Source organism: Pinus tabuliformis, chromosome 4_1 (assembly GCF_031772625.1).
Source record: "Pinus tabuliformis cultivar Carrire ecotype Pingquan chromosome 4_1, CPIR1, whole genome shotgun sequence".
In the NCBI taxonomy this organism is placed as follows: Eukaryota; Viridiplantae; Streptophyta; class Pinopsida; order Pinales; family Pinaceae; genus Pinus; species Pinus tabuliformis.
Genome location: NC_142303.1, coordinates 794,213,324 through 794,234,940, shown reverse-complemented (window position 1 = coordinate 794,234,940; position 21,617 = coordinate 794,213,324). Strand labels below are relative to the sequence as shown.

The 21,617-nt window shown below is 36.4% G+C and overlaps 1 protein-coding gene across 1 annotated transcript; it reads left to right on the top strand.

Moving 5' to 3' along the window:
- The first annotated feature begins 10,513 nt into the window (after positions 1-10,513).
- On the top strand, positions 10,514-12,469 carry LOC149178591 (uncharacterized). Its single transcript, XM_089422154.1, has 2 exons — positions 10,514-11,648; positions 12,039-12,469. Exons 1-2 carry the CDS (start codon positions 10,514-10,516, stop codon positions 12,467-12,469), a joined length of 1,566 nt encoding a protein of 521 aa, XP_089278280.1.
- Positions 12,470-21,617: the final 9,148 nt, after the last annotated feature.

The window sequence follows — 21,617 nt, the reverse complement described above, 5'->3', positions numbered from 1 at the left end:
TAATGGGTATAGTAGGCACCAAGGTCTGAAAGCTTTCCTTAAAGCTAGTAGAGGTCCCAAGGTTAAGAAAGACCCTAAAGATTGAATCTCAGGGGTGCATCTCCCTTTCATCCAGGGGACCACTAACAAGATTGCAAGAATCCTTAGGAAGCATAATGTTCCCTCAACCTTTAGACCCCTTAACACCATTCGTAGCTCCCTAAGATCTGTAAAAGACCCTGTTGACCCCAAGGACATGAAAGGTGTTTATGTTATTCCATGTTCTTGTGGGACCCCCTATGTTGGTGAAACTGGGTGCTCTATTAATCAGAGGATTCATGAGCACGCAACTGACATCAAGCATGGGAGGACCTGGTCTTCAGCCTTGGCAGAGCATGTGGAGAAGACTAAACATCATATATGTATTGAGGAGGCCAAGGTTATTGCTAAGATTGCTCCTTTTCATCACCGTAAGTTTAGGGAGGCCATAGAAATTGAAAGGAGGTCGAGCAATCTCAACAGGGATGACGGCTGGAAGATTAGCAGTTGTTGGATCCCTGCCCTTTCCTCTTAGCCCCATCCCCCCTTCCCTTTTTTACCCCTCTTCGTCCTTTTTTGTTTTCTTTTCTGGTTTTATTCCCTCATCTTCTGGATTGTTTTTCCCCTTTCTAGTGATTTGTTGTTTTTTGTTTGGTACTCATTACCTTTATTTATTCATTAATTTATTAATACTTTATTCATATAAATTTACTTATATTTCATTTGGTTTTAAATTGAAAACAAGAGGATAATAAAACTTACCTTATTATTTATTTATTTTCTTAGTTTAAGTTCTAATAATTTTACTTTTTACTTAGTTTTTATTAATCTAGATATATAAATAAATAAGTTTAGTATTATAAGCATTTATATTTAGAAAACAAATCAAATAATTAATTGATTAATTAACATTTAATTTTAATCCTTATTTATCCCATAATATATTTCTTTCATTTAAATGAAAATAAATAATTTAATAAACGAAATAAGTTATTAACTTATTAATTAATAAACATTTATATATAATTTTATCCCAATTTATCCCATGATACCTCATATATCAGTGTTGATATGAATTTATATATTTTTATTTAGTTTTAAAAGGAAATAATACATATTTGGTTACATATAAATTAGATTTAGTAATTAAATTAACTAATCAATTATTTAATTAATAAAATAATTATCCTATAATATTCCCTATAATATTATAAGTTTATTTAGTTTTAAATTATAAATATAAAAAAAGAGGATATTAAATTACTTATTAGGTTTAATAGTTCTTAGTTCATAAAATTTAGTTACATATAGATTTAAATTAAATTAAATAGATCTAACAAATTAACTAATTAATTAACTAATTAACTAAATTTTCCCTAACTCTTGGTCCAGTCAAATATAGTTGTTGCCCAGTCAATTGTAGTCGTTTCCTTTGGTCAAAAGTAGTTGTTTCTTTCTAGCTGTTTGAATGATCGGTCTCTCTATTTAACTTGTTGCCTTGATCTGGTTCTTCATCTTGTCCTGACGATGAACCACACTTGCTGGTTCAAAACACGTCAACAAATGAATTTTGATGTGATTATCGCTGAAAACCTATCTCAAAAACTTGATATGGATCACAAAAGCCTTAATTCAATAAAAATAATAATATTAATAATAATAATAATTTACTAAAAAAATGAATAAATAATAGTAAAACAGTTAATTATTGTTAAACAATAATAATAATTATTTAATTAAAGGTTGGTAAATAATAATAATAATATAAATAATAATTAATTAAATAATAATAATAATTAATTCTTTGTCACAATGTGACGTTGGATCATGGTTGACTGTGGTTGACCATGGTTGAATTTCATATGGAGACAATCTTTGTCACAAAGCGACATTTGAGCATGGTTGAGCATGGTTGACTATGATTCACCATGTTTGACCCAAAGGAATAAGAAACCATTAGGATTAATACTAAAAACCCAAGATTGACCATGGTTGTCCACGATTGACCATGGTTGACCATGTTTGATTCTATAAAACATGGTTGACCATGATCAATAAACCCAAGGGATTTATATTATAAACCTAAGGGATAACAATTATAAACCCAAGGGATATAAACCCTAACATCAATATTATAAACCCTAAAATAAACATGGTTGACCATGGTTGATTTCCATATAGAGACAATCCTTGTCACAATCCAACGTTGGACCATGGTTAACCATGGTTGACCATGATTGATTTTCATATTGAGACAATCTTTGTCAGAACGCAACGTTAGACCATGGTTGACCATGGTTGATTTCCATATCCAGCCTTGTTTGGGCATGGTTGAACATGGTTGGTTATGATTGACCATGGTTGAAAATTATTAATATTATAAACCCAATGCATTGATATTATAAACTGAAGGGATTAATACTAAAACCCAAGGGAATAATATTAAACCCAAGGGACTAATATTATAAACCCAACGTATATAAACGCTAAGATAAATATTATAAACACTAAAATAAACATGATTGACCATCGTTGATTTTCATATTGAGATAATCCTTATCATAATTCGATGTTGGACCATGGTTGACATCATAATAAACCATGGTTGAGCGGGGAATAATAAACCCAAGCGATTGATATTATAAACCCAAAGGAACAATAAACCCAAGGGATTAATACTAAAACCCCAAGGGTTGATTTCCATATAGAGACAATCCTTGTCACAATGCAACGTTGGACCATGGTTAACCATGGTTGACCATGATTGATTTTCATATCGAGACAATCTTTGTCAGAACACAACGTTGGACCATGGTTGAGCATGGTTGATTTCCATATCCATATGGTTTGACCATGGTTGAATATGATTGACCATGGTTTACCGTGATTAGTATTTATAAACCCAATCGATTGATATTATAAACCCAAGGGATTAATACTAAAATCCCAAGGGATTATGAACCCAAGGGACTAATATTATAAACCCAACGTATATAACCTTAAGATAAATATAATAAACATGATAGACCATGGTTGATTTTCAAATTGAGACAATCCTTATCACAATGCCATGTTGGACCATGGTTAATTTTCATATCCAGACAGTCTTTGTCACAATGCGACATTGGACCATGGTTGATCACGGTTGATTTTCATATTGAAACAATCCTTATCACAATGCCATGTTGGACCATGGTTGACCATGGTTAATTTTCATATCCAAACAATATTTGTCACAATGCGACATTGGACCATGGTTGATCATGGTTGATTTTCATATCGAGACAATTTTTGTCAGAATGCAATGTTCAAACATGTTTGACCACGATTGACCATGGTTGACCATGTTTGATTATATAAAACATGTTTGACCATCATCAACCATGGTTGACCATGATTGTCCTTTACTTTTATATGGAGACAATTTTTGTCATAATGCGAGATCCGAGCATGATTGACCACGGTTGACCATGGTTGGTTATGGTTTACCATGGTTGACCATGATTGATATTATAAACCCAAGTTAATAATAAACCCAAGGGATTGATATTATGAACCCAAGGGAAACATAAACCACGGGGATTAATACTAAAACCCCAAGGGATTATGAATCGAAGGGAATAATATTAAACCCAAGGGACTAATATTATAAACCCAACATTGGTAAACCCTAATATAAATATTACAAACACTAAAATAAACATGGTTTATTTTCATGGTGAGACAATCCTTGTCACAATGCGACATTCAACCATGGTTGATCATGGTTGGCTATGATTGGAAATGGTTGGCCATGATTGATATTATAAACCTAAGAGAATAATAAACCCAAGGGATTGATATTATAAAACCAAAGGAATAATAAACCCAAGGGATTAATACTAAAACCCCAAGGGAATAATATTAAACCCAAGGGAGTAATATTATAAACCCAAGGTATAAAAACCCTTAGATAAATATTAAAAATACTAAAATAAACATGGTTGAGCATGGTTGATTTTCATATTGAGACAATCCTTGTCACAATGCGATGTTGGACCATGGTTGATCATGGTCGAACATGGTTGTTTATTGTTGACCATTGTTGAATAATATTAAACCCTAGGAATATGAACCCTTAGATCAATAAAACGAAAGGATTGGTATTATAAACTCAACGGATTAATAAACTAAGGGATAAAAATTATAAACCCAATGCATATAAACCCTAACATGACTATTATAAACCCTAAAAAAAACATGGTTGACGATGGTTGATTTCCATATTAGATTAATCTATTGTGATACTGACATAATCATAAATAGCTGGACAAATATTTAACCCTTAATATTGGCATATTATAAAACCAAGGGATTACAAACCCAAGGCATTAATATTATAAAACTAAATGATTAATAAATGCAAGGGATCAATATACCCAAGGAATCAATAAACCCAACGAACTAATATTAAAAACCCAAACGATTAATAAACCTTAGGAATTAATATTTTAAGCTCAAGGGATTAATAAAACCAAGGGATTAAATGATAAACCAAAGGAATTATTAATATTATAAACTTGAAGAACGAAAAAACCCAATCATTTGATATTATAAACCCAAGGAATGAATAAACCCAAGGGAAAAATATTAGAAACCCAAGGGATCAAAAATTGCAAGGGATCAATATTAAAAATAGAAGGGATTAATAAAGCTTAGGAATTAATATTTTAAACCCAAAGGATTGATAAACCCACATGACTATGAATATTATAAACCCAAGGGATCAATAAACCCTAGGGATTGTTAATATTATAAACCCAACATGTTAATAAACTGAAGGGATAAACATTGTAAACCTAAGGGATTAATATTAAACCTTAGGAGTATTATTTAAACCTTAATATTGGGGATTAATAAACCCAAGGGATTAAATGATAAACCCAAGGAATTATTAATATTATAAACTTAAAGAACAAATAAACTAAGCATTTAATATTATAAACCCAGGGAAATAATAAACCAAGGGAAATAGTAAACTCAACAAAATAATATTATAAACGCAAAGGATTAATAAACCTAAGGAATCAATAAACCCAACAAACCAATATAAAAACCGAAGAGAGTAATAAACCCTAAGAATTAATATTTTAAACTCAAGGGATTAATAAACCAAAGGGATTATTAATATTATAAACCCAAGGAACTAATAAACCCAACCGTTTAATATTATAAACCCAACGAATTATTGAACCCAAGGGATAAATATTAAAAACCTAAGGTATCGATAAGCACAAGGGATCAATATTACAAACACAAGAGATTAATAAAGCCTAGGAATTAATATTCTAAAAACAAAGGATTGATAAACTCGTATGATTATTAATATTATAAACCCAAGCGATCAATAAACCCTAGATATTGTTAGTATTATAGACCCAAATAATAAATAAATTGAAAGGATAAACATTATAAACCTAATGGATTAAACCCTTAATATTTGGGTTTAATAAACCGAAGGGATTATTATTATTATAAATCCAAGAAATTATTAATATTATAAATAAAAGGGATGAATAAACCCAATGCATTTTTAATTTTATAAACCCAAGGCATTAATATTATAAAAACAAATGATTAATAAACCCAAGCAATCAATAAACCCAAGGAATAAATAAACCCAACAAACTAATATTAAAAACCTAAACGATTAATAAACCCTAGCAATTAATATTTTAAAGTCAAGGGATTAATAAACCCAAGGGATAAAATGATAAACCAAAGGAATTATTAATATTATAAACTCAAAGAACAAATAAACCCAAACGTTTAATATTATAAACCCAACAGAAAATATTATAAACCTAAGGGATCAAAAAATGCAAGGGATCAATATTAAAAACAGAAAGGATTGATATTTTAAACCCAATGGATTAATATTATAAATCCAAGTTGTTTAAACCCCACGATAAATATTATAAATCGAAAAATAAATATCAATAACCATCCTTAACCATCGTTGATTTTCATATTGAGACAAAATAAACATGGTTTATTTTCATGGTGAGACAATCCTTGTCACAATGCGACATTCAACCATGGTTGATCATGGTTGGCTATGATTGACAATGGTTGACCATGATTGATATTATAAACCTAAGAGAATAATAAACCCAAGGGATTGATATTATAAAACCAAAGGAATAATAAACCCAAGGGATTTTGAACCCAAGGGAATAATATTAAACCCAATGGAGTAATATTATAAACCCAAGGTATAAATACCCTTAGATAAATATTAAAAATATTAAAATTAACATGGCTTCATATTGAGATAATCCTTGTCATAATGCGATGTTGGACCATGGTTGATCATGGTTGATCATAGTTGTTTATTGTTGACCATTGTTGAATAATATTAAACCCTAGGAATATGAACCCTTAGATCAATAAACCGAAAGGATTGATATTATAAACCTAAGGGATAAAAATTATAAACCCAACGCATATAAACCCTAACCTGACTATTATAAACCCTAAAATAAACATGGCTGACGATGGTTGATTTCCCTATTATATTAATCTATTGTGATATTGACATAATCATAAATAGTTGGACAAATATTTAACCCTTAATATTGGGGTTTTATAAAACCAAAGGATTATTAATATTACAAATACAGGAGATCAATAAACCCAATGCATTATTAATATTGCAAACCCAAGGAATTAATATTATAAAAACAGATGATTAATAAATGCAAGGGATAAATATACCCAAAGAATCAATAAACCCAACTAGCTAATATTAAAAACTCAAACGATTAATAAACCTTAGCAATTAATATTTTAAGCTGAGGGTATTAATAAAACCAAGGAATTATGGAGGTTTAGGGTTTGGGTCAGACCTGCAACGGCAGACCTGCACAGACCACGACGACTCTGTCATAGCTCTCCAGTAATACGAACAACAACAAACGACAAGGAATAGTGCACAAATCATGGACATCCCCCAGGGGGAGGATACGGTGCCTCCCCCCAACGATCCAGAAAACATTCAGATGCACACGAAAGATACTAGGAAAAAAGCCCAGGAAGAAACGGGAACGGGACCTGGTATACAGACAGACAATACGGACAGAAATGTGGCTCCCAAAGCAACATCGGCTACCTGTAAGCCTGTTGCAACTGAAAGACCTAAGATTGAGCTCCCAAGTCAAAGAATCAATACCCAAATCCAGTACATGAAGGATCATGCCTTAATAGGGAAATTTATAGGCTTCTGGCCTACAGAGAAAGCTTTGCATGGATGGATCGCAGCCAAATGGAAACCAAAAGGGCACATTACCCTGCAGTTGGGGCCTAAGGGCTTCTTTACGGCAGTTTTCAACTGTATAGAAGATCGAAACAGAGTCCTCGATGGAGGACCATACTTTTTTAATGCAGCTGGTCTGTATCTGAGAGACTGGATTGAAAGATTCAACCCGGACAAAGAAGATCTAAGCTGGGCACCAGTATGGATCCGTCTCTATTCCCTTCCATTGGAGTACTGGGATGAAGATTCACTGCAAGATATTGGAAATGGACTGGGGGAATTCATCAAAATTGCGGAGGAGACAAAACTCAGAAGATATACTTCCTATGCCCGCATTTGCGTTTATATGCATCTAAGCAAAGCTCTTCCGGATGCGGTAAGTTTATATCATGATGATTTTGAATGGATTCAGTCAATAGATTATGAACATGTCCCATTTCGATGCAGAAAATGTCATGCCCTTGGCCATCTCTTTCGTGACTGCCCATCAAATCTGAAAACCCCGACCTCTACCTCCTCAGATAAACCTGACTCTAACGGATTTACCAAGGTCAGTAACCGCAAAAAGAACCACAAAAAACCCATTTCAAACCCTAAAAAACCTTCTGCCAATACTTCAATGCCATCCACCAGCAATAGCTTTGAGATCTTAGCCCAGCCAGAATCGAATGACAATGAGAATCCTTCACACTCTGAGGAGACGCCCATGATGTCATCACAATTCATTCCCACTGGCTCAATGCAGCCCCAGAAGCATAAGCAATCCATAGATCTCACCACCTCCTCACCCAGTATGATACCGATATGGAAATCTCAGGGCATGGAAGTAGACAATGTGCAGCAAGAAACCACGGCTGCAACAGAAACAACAGAGGAAAGGAGCGAAGCCCAGCACATGGAAGAGGAGCCTGAAAGCATAGATATTGGAGATCTGGACATACTTGGATTAGAACAAGCTTGCAAGAAAAAAGAATATGACAAGATCCCAGAAAGACAACTGGAAAACTTGGAAGTCATCCTTTCCAGAGCACAACAGCAAAGAACCCTAGGCATTCAGCCTGGAAGTCAATGGGATGGCAAAAACATTCCTAAAGATAATAAAAAAAGAGGAAGGAAAACAAATCTTCAAAGAACCATCCGCATTGGGGAAATGCTGGTGGAATCGGGAAGATATTCCAAGCTTACAAAGTATTACAATCCCCTACCCAATAATGAATCATGAAGCTCACTTCATGGAATATTAGAGGGCTAAATAGCCCGGGGAAATACAGATTGATAAAAAACATGATTCAGCAGGAGAAACCCCAAGTCTTCTTCATGCAAGAAACTAAATGCAACTCTACAACACTGGGTCAAACCCTTGCAAAAGCATGGCCAGGTAGTCAAGCAGTAGCAGTGGATGCCTTAGGAGCTTCAGGAGGTCTAGCAATAGTCTGGGACGAACGAGCTATCACGCTTACAAACATTCATGCGAGTAAGCACTTCATTCAAGCCACCTTTCATATTATAGGGACAAATGTGCATGGTCACCTAACCAATGTCTACTTCCCCCAGGAGGCAATGCATAAGATAGACATTTTGAATACTTTATCTTTGATCAACTCCAACAGAACACATCCACTCTGGATCACAGGAGGAGACTTCAATATGATTACAAAGCTGGAAGAAAAAAGAGGAGGCAGGACCAAACTGGATAATGAAAGCATTCATTTAAAAAATTTCATCCAAAACAACTGGCTCATAGATATGCCATTCAACAATGGAATCTATACTTGGAATAACAAACGAGCAAGCACACATCAAATTGCCTCTCGATTGGATAGATTTTTGCTTTCCGACAATGCAATCCATCTTGGAGGAGACTTCTCAGCCTCGATCTTACCTCTCACAGGCTCAGATCACTGGCCAATATCGCTCCAATGGCAAAGACCGGGTAACACTACACGGCGGCCTTTCCGCTTTGAAGCATTCTGGTTGACGCATCCAGACTTCAACAATCTGATAAATGCGGTTTGGAAAAGTTTCAAACCCCTGGATGGCTCAAAAATGTATCAATTCCAACAAAAACTCAAAAATCTTAAAAAAAATATCAAGCAATGGAATCAACTTACCTTTGGCAATATCTTCCAAGCACAGAACTCTCTAGATCAAGAAATGAAAAGATTACAGCAGATGATTATCACGGAGGGAAGATCCAAAGCACTCTCAGAGCAGGAAAAACACCTTCAGACACAAATATCAGAAAGAGCAAAGCAAGAAGAAATACTTTGGAAACAAAAATCAAGAGTTAGATGGCTTAAGGAGGGAGAACGAAATACAAAAAAAATTCATCGCACCACTATCCAGAGAAGAATGCACAACAACATCACTCACATCCAGAATCGGCAAGGAGAATGATTGGAAAAACATGAGGATGTAGAACAAGAGCTTCTTACTTATTTCAAGCAGGTACACCAAGAACCTCAAGTTGATAGACAGCCAGCCATAGAGAAGATCACCAAGAATATCCCAAAAATCATAACAGAGGAACACAATCAGCTCCTCCTCAGGCCAATATCTTTACAGGAAGTGGAGAATGCAATGCGACAACTCAAAGAAGGAAAGGCGCCTGGCCCTGATGGTTTTACATCCAATTTCTTCCACAACTTCTGGGATCTAATTAAAGAGGAGGTCTGGTAGGTTGTTGAGGAATCCAGGACTAATAGATGGATGCTTCCCTCTATGAACACGACCTTCATTGCCCTCATCCCCAAGGAAGCGCAATCTCAGACTCCTGACAAATTCAGGCCTATCACACTCTGTAATGTCATTTACAAAATCATTTCCAAAGTTATTGCCTCACGACTAAAGCCACTGCTACCATTACTCATATCGCCAGAGCAATCGGGATATGTGGAAGGTCGGCAAATCACGGATGGCATCATTCTCACCCACGAGATTATTCACTCCCTGAAGCAGTTCAAAAAAGCAGGTATGCTTCTAAAAATTGATCTCTCTAAAGCTTTTGATAATTTAAGCTGGAATTACATTCAAAAGATGTTGATTGCCTTTGGGTTCTCCCCCCCCTGGGTTAGATGGGTCATGAGTCTCATAACTTCCACCTTCTTCTCCATTCTGGTCAATGGAATCCCTTCCACCCCCTTCCATCCTTCTAGAGGAATCCGACAAGGCGATCCGCTATCCCCTTTTCTGTTCGTTTTAATGGCGGAAGGGCTTGGAAGAAGTATCAAAGAAGCTCTTCACTCCCAGCAGCTAAGAGGCCTCTCATTTCCCAACACCCCTGCTTTTACCCACCAACAATTTGTGGATGATAACATGTTGTTTGGCCATCCCTCAGTTCAGGAATCTCTCAAATTAAAATCCCTTTTGACTGAGTTCTCAGATGCCTCTAGTGCCAGCATTAATAAGGCTAAATCCCAAATCTTTTTCTTCCACACCCCTACTATCACTCAATCTTCCATAGCCCGTATCCTTGGATTCTCGATAGCCACTCTCCCCTCTAAATATCTGGGGGCTCCTATGACTGATACTGCTTTAAAGCACTCTTCTTGGCAACTGCTCTTGGAAAAATTGGAAGCTCGTCTCTCCTCTTGGACTTATAGAGCCCTCAATATGGCCAGCCGTCTAGTCTTAATCAAAGTTGTCTTGCAATCCATGCCTCTTTATCTTTTTTCAGTTCTGGCAGCGCCAAAATGGGTACTCAAGAAAATCAAACATCTTCAGAGAACCTTTATGTGGGGAAATTCGGGACAAAATAGAAAATGGGCTCTAGTGAAATGGGCCACAGTCTGCCTTCCAAAAATCTCAGGAGGTACTGGGCTTCGTGATCCTCAACATAGTAATGTTGTCATGGGGGCACGCATTTGGTGGAAATGGATCTCAGCGCCGCATACTCCCTGGGCCATCCTCTGGACAGCAAAATATGCCAACAACCGACCAGTAGATGATCTAATCCGACTCACAGAAGTAGGCTCAGGATCCTTAATCTGGAACGCGGCTAAACAACACAAGGATATTATCCAACAGCACAGCTTCTGGGAAGTCAGGGATGGTAATAATGCAAGGTTTTGGGATGACTCTTGGCAGCAAAGACCCAAGCTGAGGGACCTGATCAAACCCCACCAAATACCGGATTGGGAAGAGCAACAGATGGACAAGGTCAGCCAGCACTGGATGCCCACTCTCACACAAGGATACAGACAATGGATAAGCTTGGACCACATCATTAGGCAAGGCACAGAGTCCATTCAGAAAAATTTGGAGGTAGAACTTTTTAATAGGAAAATACGCTTTTCCGATAAGAAGGATATAATAAGATGGGGTTACAAGGCAAGAGGTACCTTCACCACACACGAGGCATACAATATAATTATAAGGAATCACACAGTCAAGGATCCTCTTTGGAACAAAGTTTGGGCCCCCAACATTTGGCCAAAAGTATCCACTTTCCTCTGGTTGCTATGTCAAAATAAAATCCTCACTTGGGACAATCTATGGAAAAGAAGCTTTCATGGGCCCTCCATTTGTCCCAACTGTAAACAAGAGGAAGAAACCACTTTGCATCTCATGAACTCCTGCCCATTGGCAAACAGACTCTGGGAAAAAGCAAGCTTCAGATGCCAAAAAGAAGGAAGAATTAAAGAGGATATCACCAACACCGTACGCAACTGGGCAATCAATCCATATAAGAGAAAATTGTTAAACTCTTTATGGAAACTTATCCCAGGTCTTCTCATGTGGACAATATGGAAAGAAAGAAACCGTCGCATCTTCAAGGACCAATCCACACCTTTAGAAGTCCTATGGAACAATGTTTGCCAAAACCTTCAGGAAACTTTAATGCTCCAAACCTGGTATGAAGAAGACTTTCCTTCCATTCCACAGGAACAGAATATATGGGCAAACTGGAATCTTCAGTGGAACCAGGCACAGGAAAATCATAGTAAACCCTCTTCACACAACAAGATACCAAACAAATGGCTTCCTCCGCCCCAACATATGATACAACTCAACTTCGATGGAGCTTCCAAAGGTAATCCGGGCAAAGCAGGATATGGTGGAATATTCAGGGATCATAAAGGCAAACCTCTTCTAACCTTCATAGGCTCAATTGGCTGGGATACGAATAACTCGGCTGAATTAGAAGGGCTATGGTAGGGGCTTCTCCTTGCTCAACTTCATGGTTTCTTCCCACTTTTAATTGAAGGCGATTCTCAGATTCTCATTAACATGGTTAATCAGATTCTGCAGGGGACACCGTCATACAAAGTGGTCAGCAGCTGGAGATTGGCGGAAAGATTAGAGCTCATTGAACAATGGCTCTCCACCCACAGAGCAGTCACCTTCAAACACATCCGTAGGGATGGCAACAAAGTGGCTGATCTCTTAGCTAACATAGGAGTGGACAGTGGCCGGACTCTACATGCAGGCTCGCTTAACACTATTGCCACTGCACCCCAGCTAAAGGATTACAATGAATTGGTGCAGAGTGAATTGGCACAGAGTGAAGAAGCACACCTGGATGCGGGTGATAACCATGACATTAATGGTGATTAGATGGACGGGCGGCGGGAGGACTGGCCACATGGCCGCCCGCGTCCCCTCCCAAGCCAGAATGAAAGGAATTCATGGCGCCCTGCAGGCGCCATTAATTAGGTGCTCCAGTCGAGAATTCTCCATCAAGCTCAAGGAAATGGCCTCCACAGACCATAACGCAATCTTTCCTCCTCTGCTCCACAGCTTTTGCCCTCCTCAGGCAGCGGAGCCTTGCTCTCGCACCGTCACTGGAAGCCGCTGTTGGCTACTCAGTTGCGTGGACGTGGGAAATGGGTATCATTTCTCCCAAACCATGCACTGCAATCTGATTCCAACTCAGAATTCCTCTGCTCGCTCTCTGCATAGCCATTCCTCCAATCTCCCCACTCATAGCTCTGCGACGAATTCTGTCATGGCTCACATCCGCCACCGCATGTGTAGCAGAAGAGGGGGAAGTCATGGCGGAGGCATCCGTCCTCCTGCTATGCCCAGCCCTGAATCTGCCTCCCCCTCCTCTTCTCCTGACATTTCAAATCCATACAGCACCTTCTCTAGCCAGTATCCAGATACCCGCAGCGGCAGAGGACGGGCTCAGCTCCAAGGTGCCCGCAGGAGGGACACAGCTATTCATACGGCCAATTTTCCCCTTCCCCCTCACCCCGCTCCTCACACGACTCAATTTCGATTCCACAGCACTCTTCATAGGCCTGTTATCACCGCCACAGTCACCATCACCTTCTCTGAGGAAAATGACCTGCAGGAAGCTCTATCAGAGAACAATGGTGAGCAGCAGAGGGCCGCTCAAAGGAACAGGAGTGCCCAAGACCCAGGCAAGCAGCAGCTGGTCAAGGACTTTGCCACCCCACATGGAAAGGAGCTGGTTGGCAATCAAAAGGTTGCTGAAGGCAGAGCTGGAGACACGAAGGCACCTGATGGCAGAGCAGGAGACACGTCCTGCCCGCATGTAGCCGAAGGCATCTTTGCTGGCACTCAACCAGCTCATGGAATTCAGCGCGGCATGTCAGCAGAGGAGGAGGAGTGGTACAAGTACACGTGTCTTATCGAGGAAGAGCCTACCCCAGACGACCTCCAGGAAGTCCATCACAATTGACACTTGGCAGCCAGGTGTCGCCCTTCTGCCAGCTGGCGTTTCCTTATGATGATTGGATGATTTTTGTTATGTCATGTTTTGTAAAAACTTTCCTCCTGGCTATTTTTTGCAATGTTTGGTATTTTTGGTCAAAACTGGTAACCCCTGTGTGGGTTTTTTTTCCTGCTTTCACAGATTGGTTTCCCCATCGATGGGGCGGTCGCGCTTAGACTATTATATTTTTTGACAAACGTTGTTCAACACTGCTGAGGCCAGAGCCTCGATGTACTTTTATTTTGTTTCATATCAATAGAATAGTTTTACTTAGAAAACAAAATAAAACCAAGGAATTATTGATATTAAAAACTTGAAGAACGAAGAAACCCAAGCATTTGATATTATAAACCCAAGGGAAAAATATTAGAACCCCAAGGGATAGAAAATTGCAAGTGATCAATATTAAAAACGGAAGGGATTAATAAAGCTTATGAATTAATATTTTAAACCCAAAGGATTGATCAGCCCACATGACTATGAATATTATAAACCCAAGGGATCAATAAACCCTAGGGATTGTTAATATTATAAAACGAACAGGTTAATAAATTGAAGGGATAAACATTGTAAATCTAAAGGATTAATATTAAACCTTAGGACTATTATTTAAACCTTAATATTGGAGATTAATAAACCCAAAGGATTAAATGATAAACCCAAGAAATTATTAATTTTATAAATGTAAAGGACAAATAAACCTAATCATTTAATATTATAAACCCAAGGAAATAGTAAACCCAACAAAATAATATTATAAATACAAAGGATTAATAAATCCAAGCGATTAATAAACCCGAGGAATCAATAAACCCAACAACCTAATATAAAAACCAAAGAGATTAATAAACCCTAAGAATTAATATTTTAAACTCAAGGGATTAATAAACCAAAGGGATTATTAATATTATAAACCCAAGGAACTCATAAACCCAATCGTTTAATATTATAAACCCAACGAATTATTGAACCCAAGGGATAAATATTAAAAACCTAAGGTATGGATAAGCACAAGGGATCGATATTACAAACACAAGAGATTAATAAAGGCTAGGAATTAATATTCTAAAAACAAAGGATTGATAAACTCGTATGATTATTAATATTATAAACCTTAGAGATTGTTAGTATTATAGACCCAAATAATAAATAAACTAAAAGGATAAACATTATAAACCTAATGGATTAAACCCTTAATATTTGGGTTTAATAAAACGAAGGGATTATTATTATTATAAATCCAAGAGATTATTAATATTATAAATAAAATGGATGAATAAACCCAAGGCATTAATATTATAAAAACAAATGATTAATAAACCCAAGCAATCAATAAACCCAACAAACTAATATTAAAAATCTAAACGATTAATAAACCCTAGCAATTAATATTTTAAAGTCAAGGGATTAATAAACCCAAGTGATAACCCGGATGCGGACGATAACCATGACATTAATGGTGATTAGATGGACGGGCGGCGGGAGGACTGGCCACATGGCCGCCCGCGTCCCCTCCCAAGCCAGAATGAAGGGAATTCATGGCGCCCTGCAGGCGCCATTAATTGGGTGCTCCAGTCGAGAATTCTCCATCAAGCTCAAGGCAATGGCCTCCACAGACCATAATGCAGTCTTTCCTCCTCTGCTCCACAGCTTTTGCCCTCCTCAGGCAGTGGAGCCTTGCTCTCGCACCGTCACTGGAAGCCGCTGTTGGCTGCTCAGCTGCGTGGATGTGGGAAATGGGTATCATTTCTCCCAAACCATGCACTGCAATCTGATTCCAGCTCAGAATTCCTCTGCTCGCTCTCTGCATAGCCATTCCTCCAATCTCCCCACTCATAGCTCTGCGACGAATTCCGTCATGGCTCGCATCCGCCACCACATGCGTAGCAGAAGAGGGGGCAGTCATGGCAGAGGCATCCGTCCTCCTGCTATGCCCAGCCCTGAATCTGCCTCCCCCTCCTCTTCTCCTGACATTTCAAATCCATACAGCACCTTCTCTGGCCAGTATCCAGATACCCGCAGCGGCAGAGGACGGGCTCAGCTCCAAGGTGCCCACAGGAGGGACACAGCTATTCATACGGCCAATTTTCCCCTTCCCCCTCACCCCGCTCCTCACATGACTCAATTTCGATTCCACAGCACTCTTCACAGGCCTGTTATCACCGCCACAGTCACCATCACCTTCTCTGAGGAAAATGACCTGCAGGAAGCTCCGCCAGAGAACAATGGTGAGCAGCAGAGGGCCGCTCAAAGGAACAGGAGTGCCCGAGACCCAGGCAAGCAACAGCTGGTCGAGGACTTTGCCATCCTGCATGGAAAGAAGCTGGTTGGCAGTCAGCAGGTTGCTGAAGGCAGAGCTGGAGACACGAAGGCACCCGATGGCAGAGCAGGAGACACGTCCGGCCTGCATGTAGCCGAAGGCAGCTCTGCTGGCACTCAACCAGCTCGTGGAATTCAGCGCGGCATGTCAGCAGAGGAGGAGGAGTGGTACAAGTACGTGTGTCTTATCGAGGAAGAGCCTGCCCCAGATGACCTCCAGGAAGTCCATCACGATTGACACTTGGCAGCCAGGTGTCGCCCTTCTGCCAGCTGGCGTTTCCTTATGATGATTGGATGATTTCTGTTATGTCATGTTTTGTAAAAACTTTCCTCCTGGTTGTTTTTTGCAATGTTTGGTATTTTTGGTCAAAACTGGTAACCCCTGTGTGGGTTTTTTTCTGCTTTCACGGACTGGTTTCCCCATCGATGGGGCAGTCGCGCTTAGACTGTTATATTTTTTGACAAATGTTGTTCAGCACTGCTGAGGCCAGAGCCTTGATGTACTTTTATTTTGTTTCATATCAATAGAATAGTTTTACTTAGAAAAAAAAAAATAAACCCAAGTGATAAAATGATAAACCAAAGGAAATTTTAATATTATAAACTCAAAGAACAAATAAACCCAAGCATTTAATATTATAAACCCAACAGAAAATATTATAAACCTAAGGGATCAAAAAATGCAAGGGATCAATATTAAAAACAGAAATGATTGATATTTTAAACCCAATGGATTAATATATTAAATCCAAATTGTTTAAACCCCACGATAAATATTATAAATCGAAAAATAAATATCAATAACCATCTTTAACCATCGTTGATTTTCATATTGAGACAAAATAAACATGGTTTATTTTCATGGTGAGACAATCCTTGTCACAATGTGACATTCAACCATGGTTGATCATGGTTGGCTATGATTGACAATGATTGACCATGATTGATATTATAAACCTAAGAGAATAATAAACCCAAGGGATTGATATTATAAAACCAAAGGAATAATAAACCCAAGGGATTTTGAACCCAAGGGAATAATATTAAACCCAAGGGAGTAATATTATAAACCCAAGGTATAAAAACCCTTAGATAAATATTAAAAATACTAAAATAAACATGGTTGAGCACGATTGATTTTCATATTGAGACAATCCTTGTCATAATGCGATGTTGGACCATGGTTGATCATGGTCAAACATGGTTGTTTATTGTTGACCATTGTTGAATAATATTAAACCCTAGGAATATGAACCCTTAGATCAATAAACCGAAAGGATTGATATTATAAACCCAAGGGAATAATAAACCTAAGGGATAAAAATTATAAACCCAACGCATATAAACCCTAACATGACTATTATAAACCCTAAAATAAGCATGGTTGACCATGGTTGATTTCCATATTAAATTAATATATGTCATATTGACATAATCATAAATCGTTGGACAAATATTTAACCCTTCATAATCATAAATAGTTGGACAAATATTTAACCCTTAATATTGGGGTTTTATAAAACCAAGGGATTATTAATATTACAAATACAGGAGATCAATAAACCCAAGGCATTATTAATATTACAAACCCAAGGAATTAATATTATAAAAACAAATGATTAATAAATGCAAGGGATCAATATACCCAAGGAATCAATCAACCCAACTAGTTAATTTAAAAACTCAAACGATCAATAAACCTTAGGAATTAATGTTTTAAGTTGAGGGGATTAATAAAACCAAAGAATTAAATGATAAACCAAAGGAATTATTAATGTTAAAAACTTGAAGAACGAAGAAACCCAAGCATTGGATATTATAAAACCAAGGAATTAATAAACCCAAGGGAAAAATATTAGAACCCCAAGGGATCAAAAATTGCAAGGGATCAATATTAAAATTAGAAGGGATTAATAAAGCTTAGGAATTAATATTTTAAACCCAAAGGATTGATCAACCCACATGACTATGAATATTATAAACCAAAAGGATCAATAAACCCTAGGGACTATTAATATTATAAAACCAACAGATTAATAAATTGAAGAGATAAACATTGTAAATCTAAGGGATTAATATTAAACCTTAGGACTATTTTTTAAACCTTAATATTGGAGATTAATAAACCTAAAGGATTAAATGATAAACCCAAGGAATTATTAATATTATAAACTTAAAGAACAAATAAACCTAATCATTTAATATTATAAACCCAAGGAAATAGTAAACCCAAAAAAATAATATTATAAACACAAAAGATTAATAAATCCAAGCGATTAATAAACCCGAGGAATCAATAAACCCAACAACCCAATATAAAAACGAAGAGATTAATAAATCCTAAGAATTAATATTTTAAACTCAAGGGATTAATAAACCAAATGGATTATTAATATTATAAACCCAAGGAACTGATAAACCCAACCGTTTAATATTGATGATGATGATGGTGGTGGTGGTTAACATCCACTGAGACCAAACTTTGGTCTATGGGACCTAAAGAAACAAATTATTTAGTTTGATTTAAAATTATATTCCTATGCTCAAAAAGCTTGGAGAGAAGCCTCCCGAGCTCACTATAATTTTGACATCGTAAAAGGCTAGGAAGGTCAGTATTGCGACAAAGATTATGAAACTGAGATCTAATGTGGTTGTACGTAGGGCACTCTAAGAGGAAGTGGTTTTCATCCTCGATGTTCCTATTCTCACAGAGATGGCAGATCCTTTCCATCCATGGTGTTTTAGGAACTTCCCAATGACCTGTTTCACTTTGGAGCTCATGAGAGTTCGTTCTAATCTTTGCTATATTAATTTTCTTCTTTGAGCTAGTTAAAACAGAGAGATACTTTTGATCTTCTATGGTGGGGTTGATGACCTTCTTATAATAACTTAATTTTCTTTTAGCTGCTAAATCTTTCTCACACCACATTTTTTCTTTAAACTTAGAAGTAACAATATTTTTAATGTTATTAATGTTTTGCAATGCATCATTCTCGTTGATCTCCCAAAGGTTTAACCAGGCCCTCGTGTCTTTATACCACCCCTGCTTGAGCCTTAGGTGGTTTTGGCTGGAATTTAAAGCTAGCTTAGGAAGTCTATGATCTCTTATGTTATTGAGTTTGTGCTTGTACAACAGAAGCCTAGTCATAGCTAGGCTTTCGATAAATATTATAAATCCAATGAATTAGTGAACCCAAGGGATAAATATTAAAAACCTAAGGGATCAAGAAGCACAAGGGATCGATATTACAAACACAAGAGATTCATAAAGCCTAGGAATTAATATTCTAAAAACAAAGGATTGATAAAGTCACATGATTATTAATATGATAAACCCAAGCGATCAATAAACCTTAGAGATTGTTAGTGTTATAAACCCAAAGAATAAATAAACTAAAGGGATAAACATTATAAACCTAACGGATTAAACCCTTAATATTGGGGTTTAATAAACCGAAGGGATTATTATTATTATAAATCCAAGGGATTATTAATATTATAAATAAAAGGGATGAATAAACCCAATGCATTTTTAATTTTATAAACCCAAGGCATTAATATTATAAAAACAAATTATTAATAAACCCAAGGAATAAATAAACCCAACAAACTAATATTAAAAACCTAAACAATTAATAAACCCTAGCAATTAATATTTTAAAGTCAAGGGATTAATAAACCCAAGAGATAAAATGATAAATCAAATGAATTATTAGTATTATAAACTCAAAGAACAAATAAACCCAAGGGTTTAATATTATAAACCCAAGAGAAAAATATTATAAACCTAAGGGATCAAAAAATGCAAGGGATCAATATTAAAAATGGAAAGGATTGATATTTTAACCCCAATGGATTAATATTATAAATCCAAGTTGTTTAAACCCCATGATAAATATTATAAATCGAAAAATAAATATCAATGACCATCCTTAACCATCGTTGATTTTCATATTGAGACAATCTTTGTTACAATGTGACGTTGGACCATGGTTGACCATGATTCACCATGGTTGATTATGGTTTTCATCTCAAGACAATCTTCGTTATAACGCAACGTTTGACAATGCTCACGATGATTGGTTTTGAAAATGAGAGAATATATGTCATATTAAATATTTTAAAATCCCTAAGCCCTAAATCCATGGCATTAATATTATAAATGTAAATAATGTTATAACACAAAATAATAATAATAAACATAAACCACAACCAATATACGAACCACATTGTAAACCATTAAGACATCAATACAGAAAATTAATATGAATACATTAATTATAATACACTATAAAGCATTAAAACATTATAAATCATCATCACATTAATAATAACATATTTATATCACTACCTTATAAACAATAAATAAATGTTATGCCATAAATACATTAATATCAATACATGAATGTATTAATAGTATAAATCTCAAGAATATTGATATAAACAACAAGAACATGAAAGCCCGACAATAATATTAAAAACGTCAACAATATTTTTAAGACATGAACAAAGTGAAGGGACCCACACAAAAGACCAAAACAATTACAAATGCAAGAGAAAAAAATTAAAATAGTAACACTGTCATTGGAGCAAAGGAACATAAATGCAAAAAACACATCTAAATTACACACATTGGATTTAAAGAAGAACAACATAATATGACATTTTAAGACCAAAGATACAATTTTATACATAACAACAACAACGAAAAAAAAAAAAAAAAAAAAATCAATTTCACCAACATTGCAACCATAGAAAGAACAATGAGTCTTAAAATATATTTTTTGTTTTCTTCACATCAAATAATTCCACTGCAAAATTGAACTTGAAACACTCCATCAAAAGCCACCTATGGAATAGCCTCTTCCAAAACACAAGCAGGCTAATGACAAAAGAAGCGCCAATTCAAATCAACAGGATAATGATCAGAATACTTAACACTTTCCAACCAATTCCTTCTTGTTCTCCTCCCAGACTCCCTCTGGTGCACATGTAACAAGTATTTTACATGTGTTTTCGTTTCATCTAGCACACGAAGATGCTTATCACTAAAACCAGGATGGAACCCATGTTTTCTATCAAACTTGTTTCGAAGATACGAAAGAAAACTTATCGCTCCAACAATATTGCGCATTGTTCTGGAATAATATATGACATCATTATTGTCCATATTTGCATTTGAAAGACAAAAAAACAAAAGCAAAATTAATAAAGACACGCACAAATAAATGAGCATACACACACACACATATATATATATATAACATAACACCCCATTTTTATTTATGTTAAAAAACTTAATCTTAT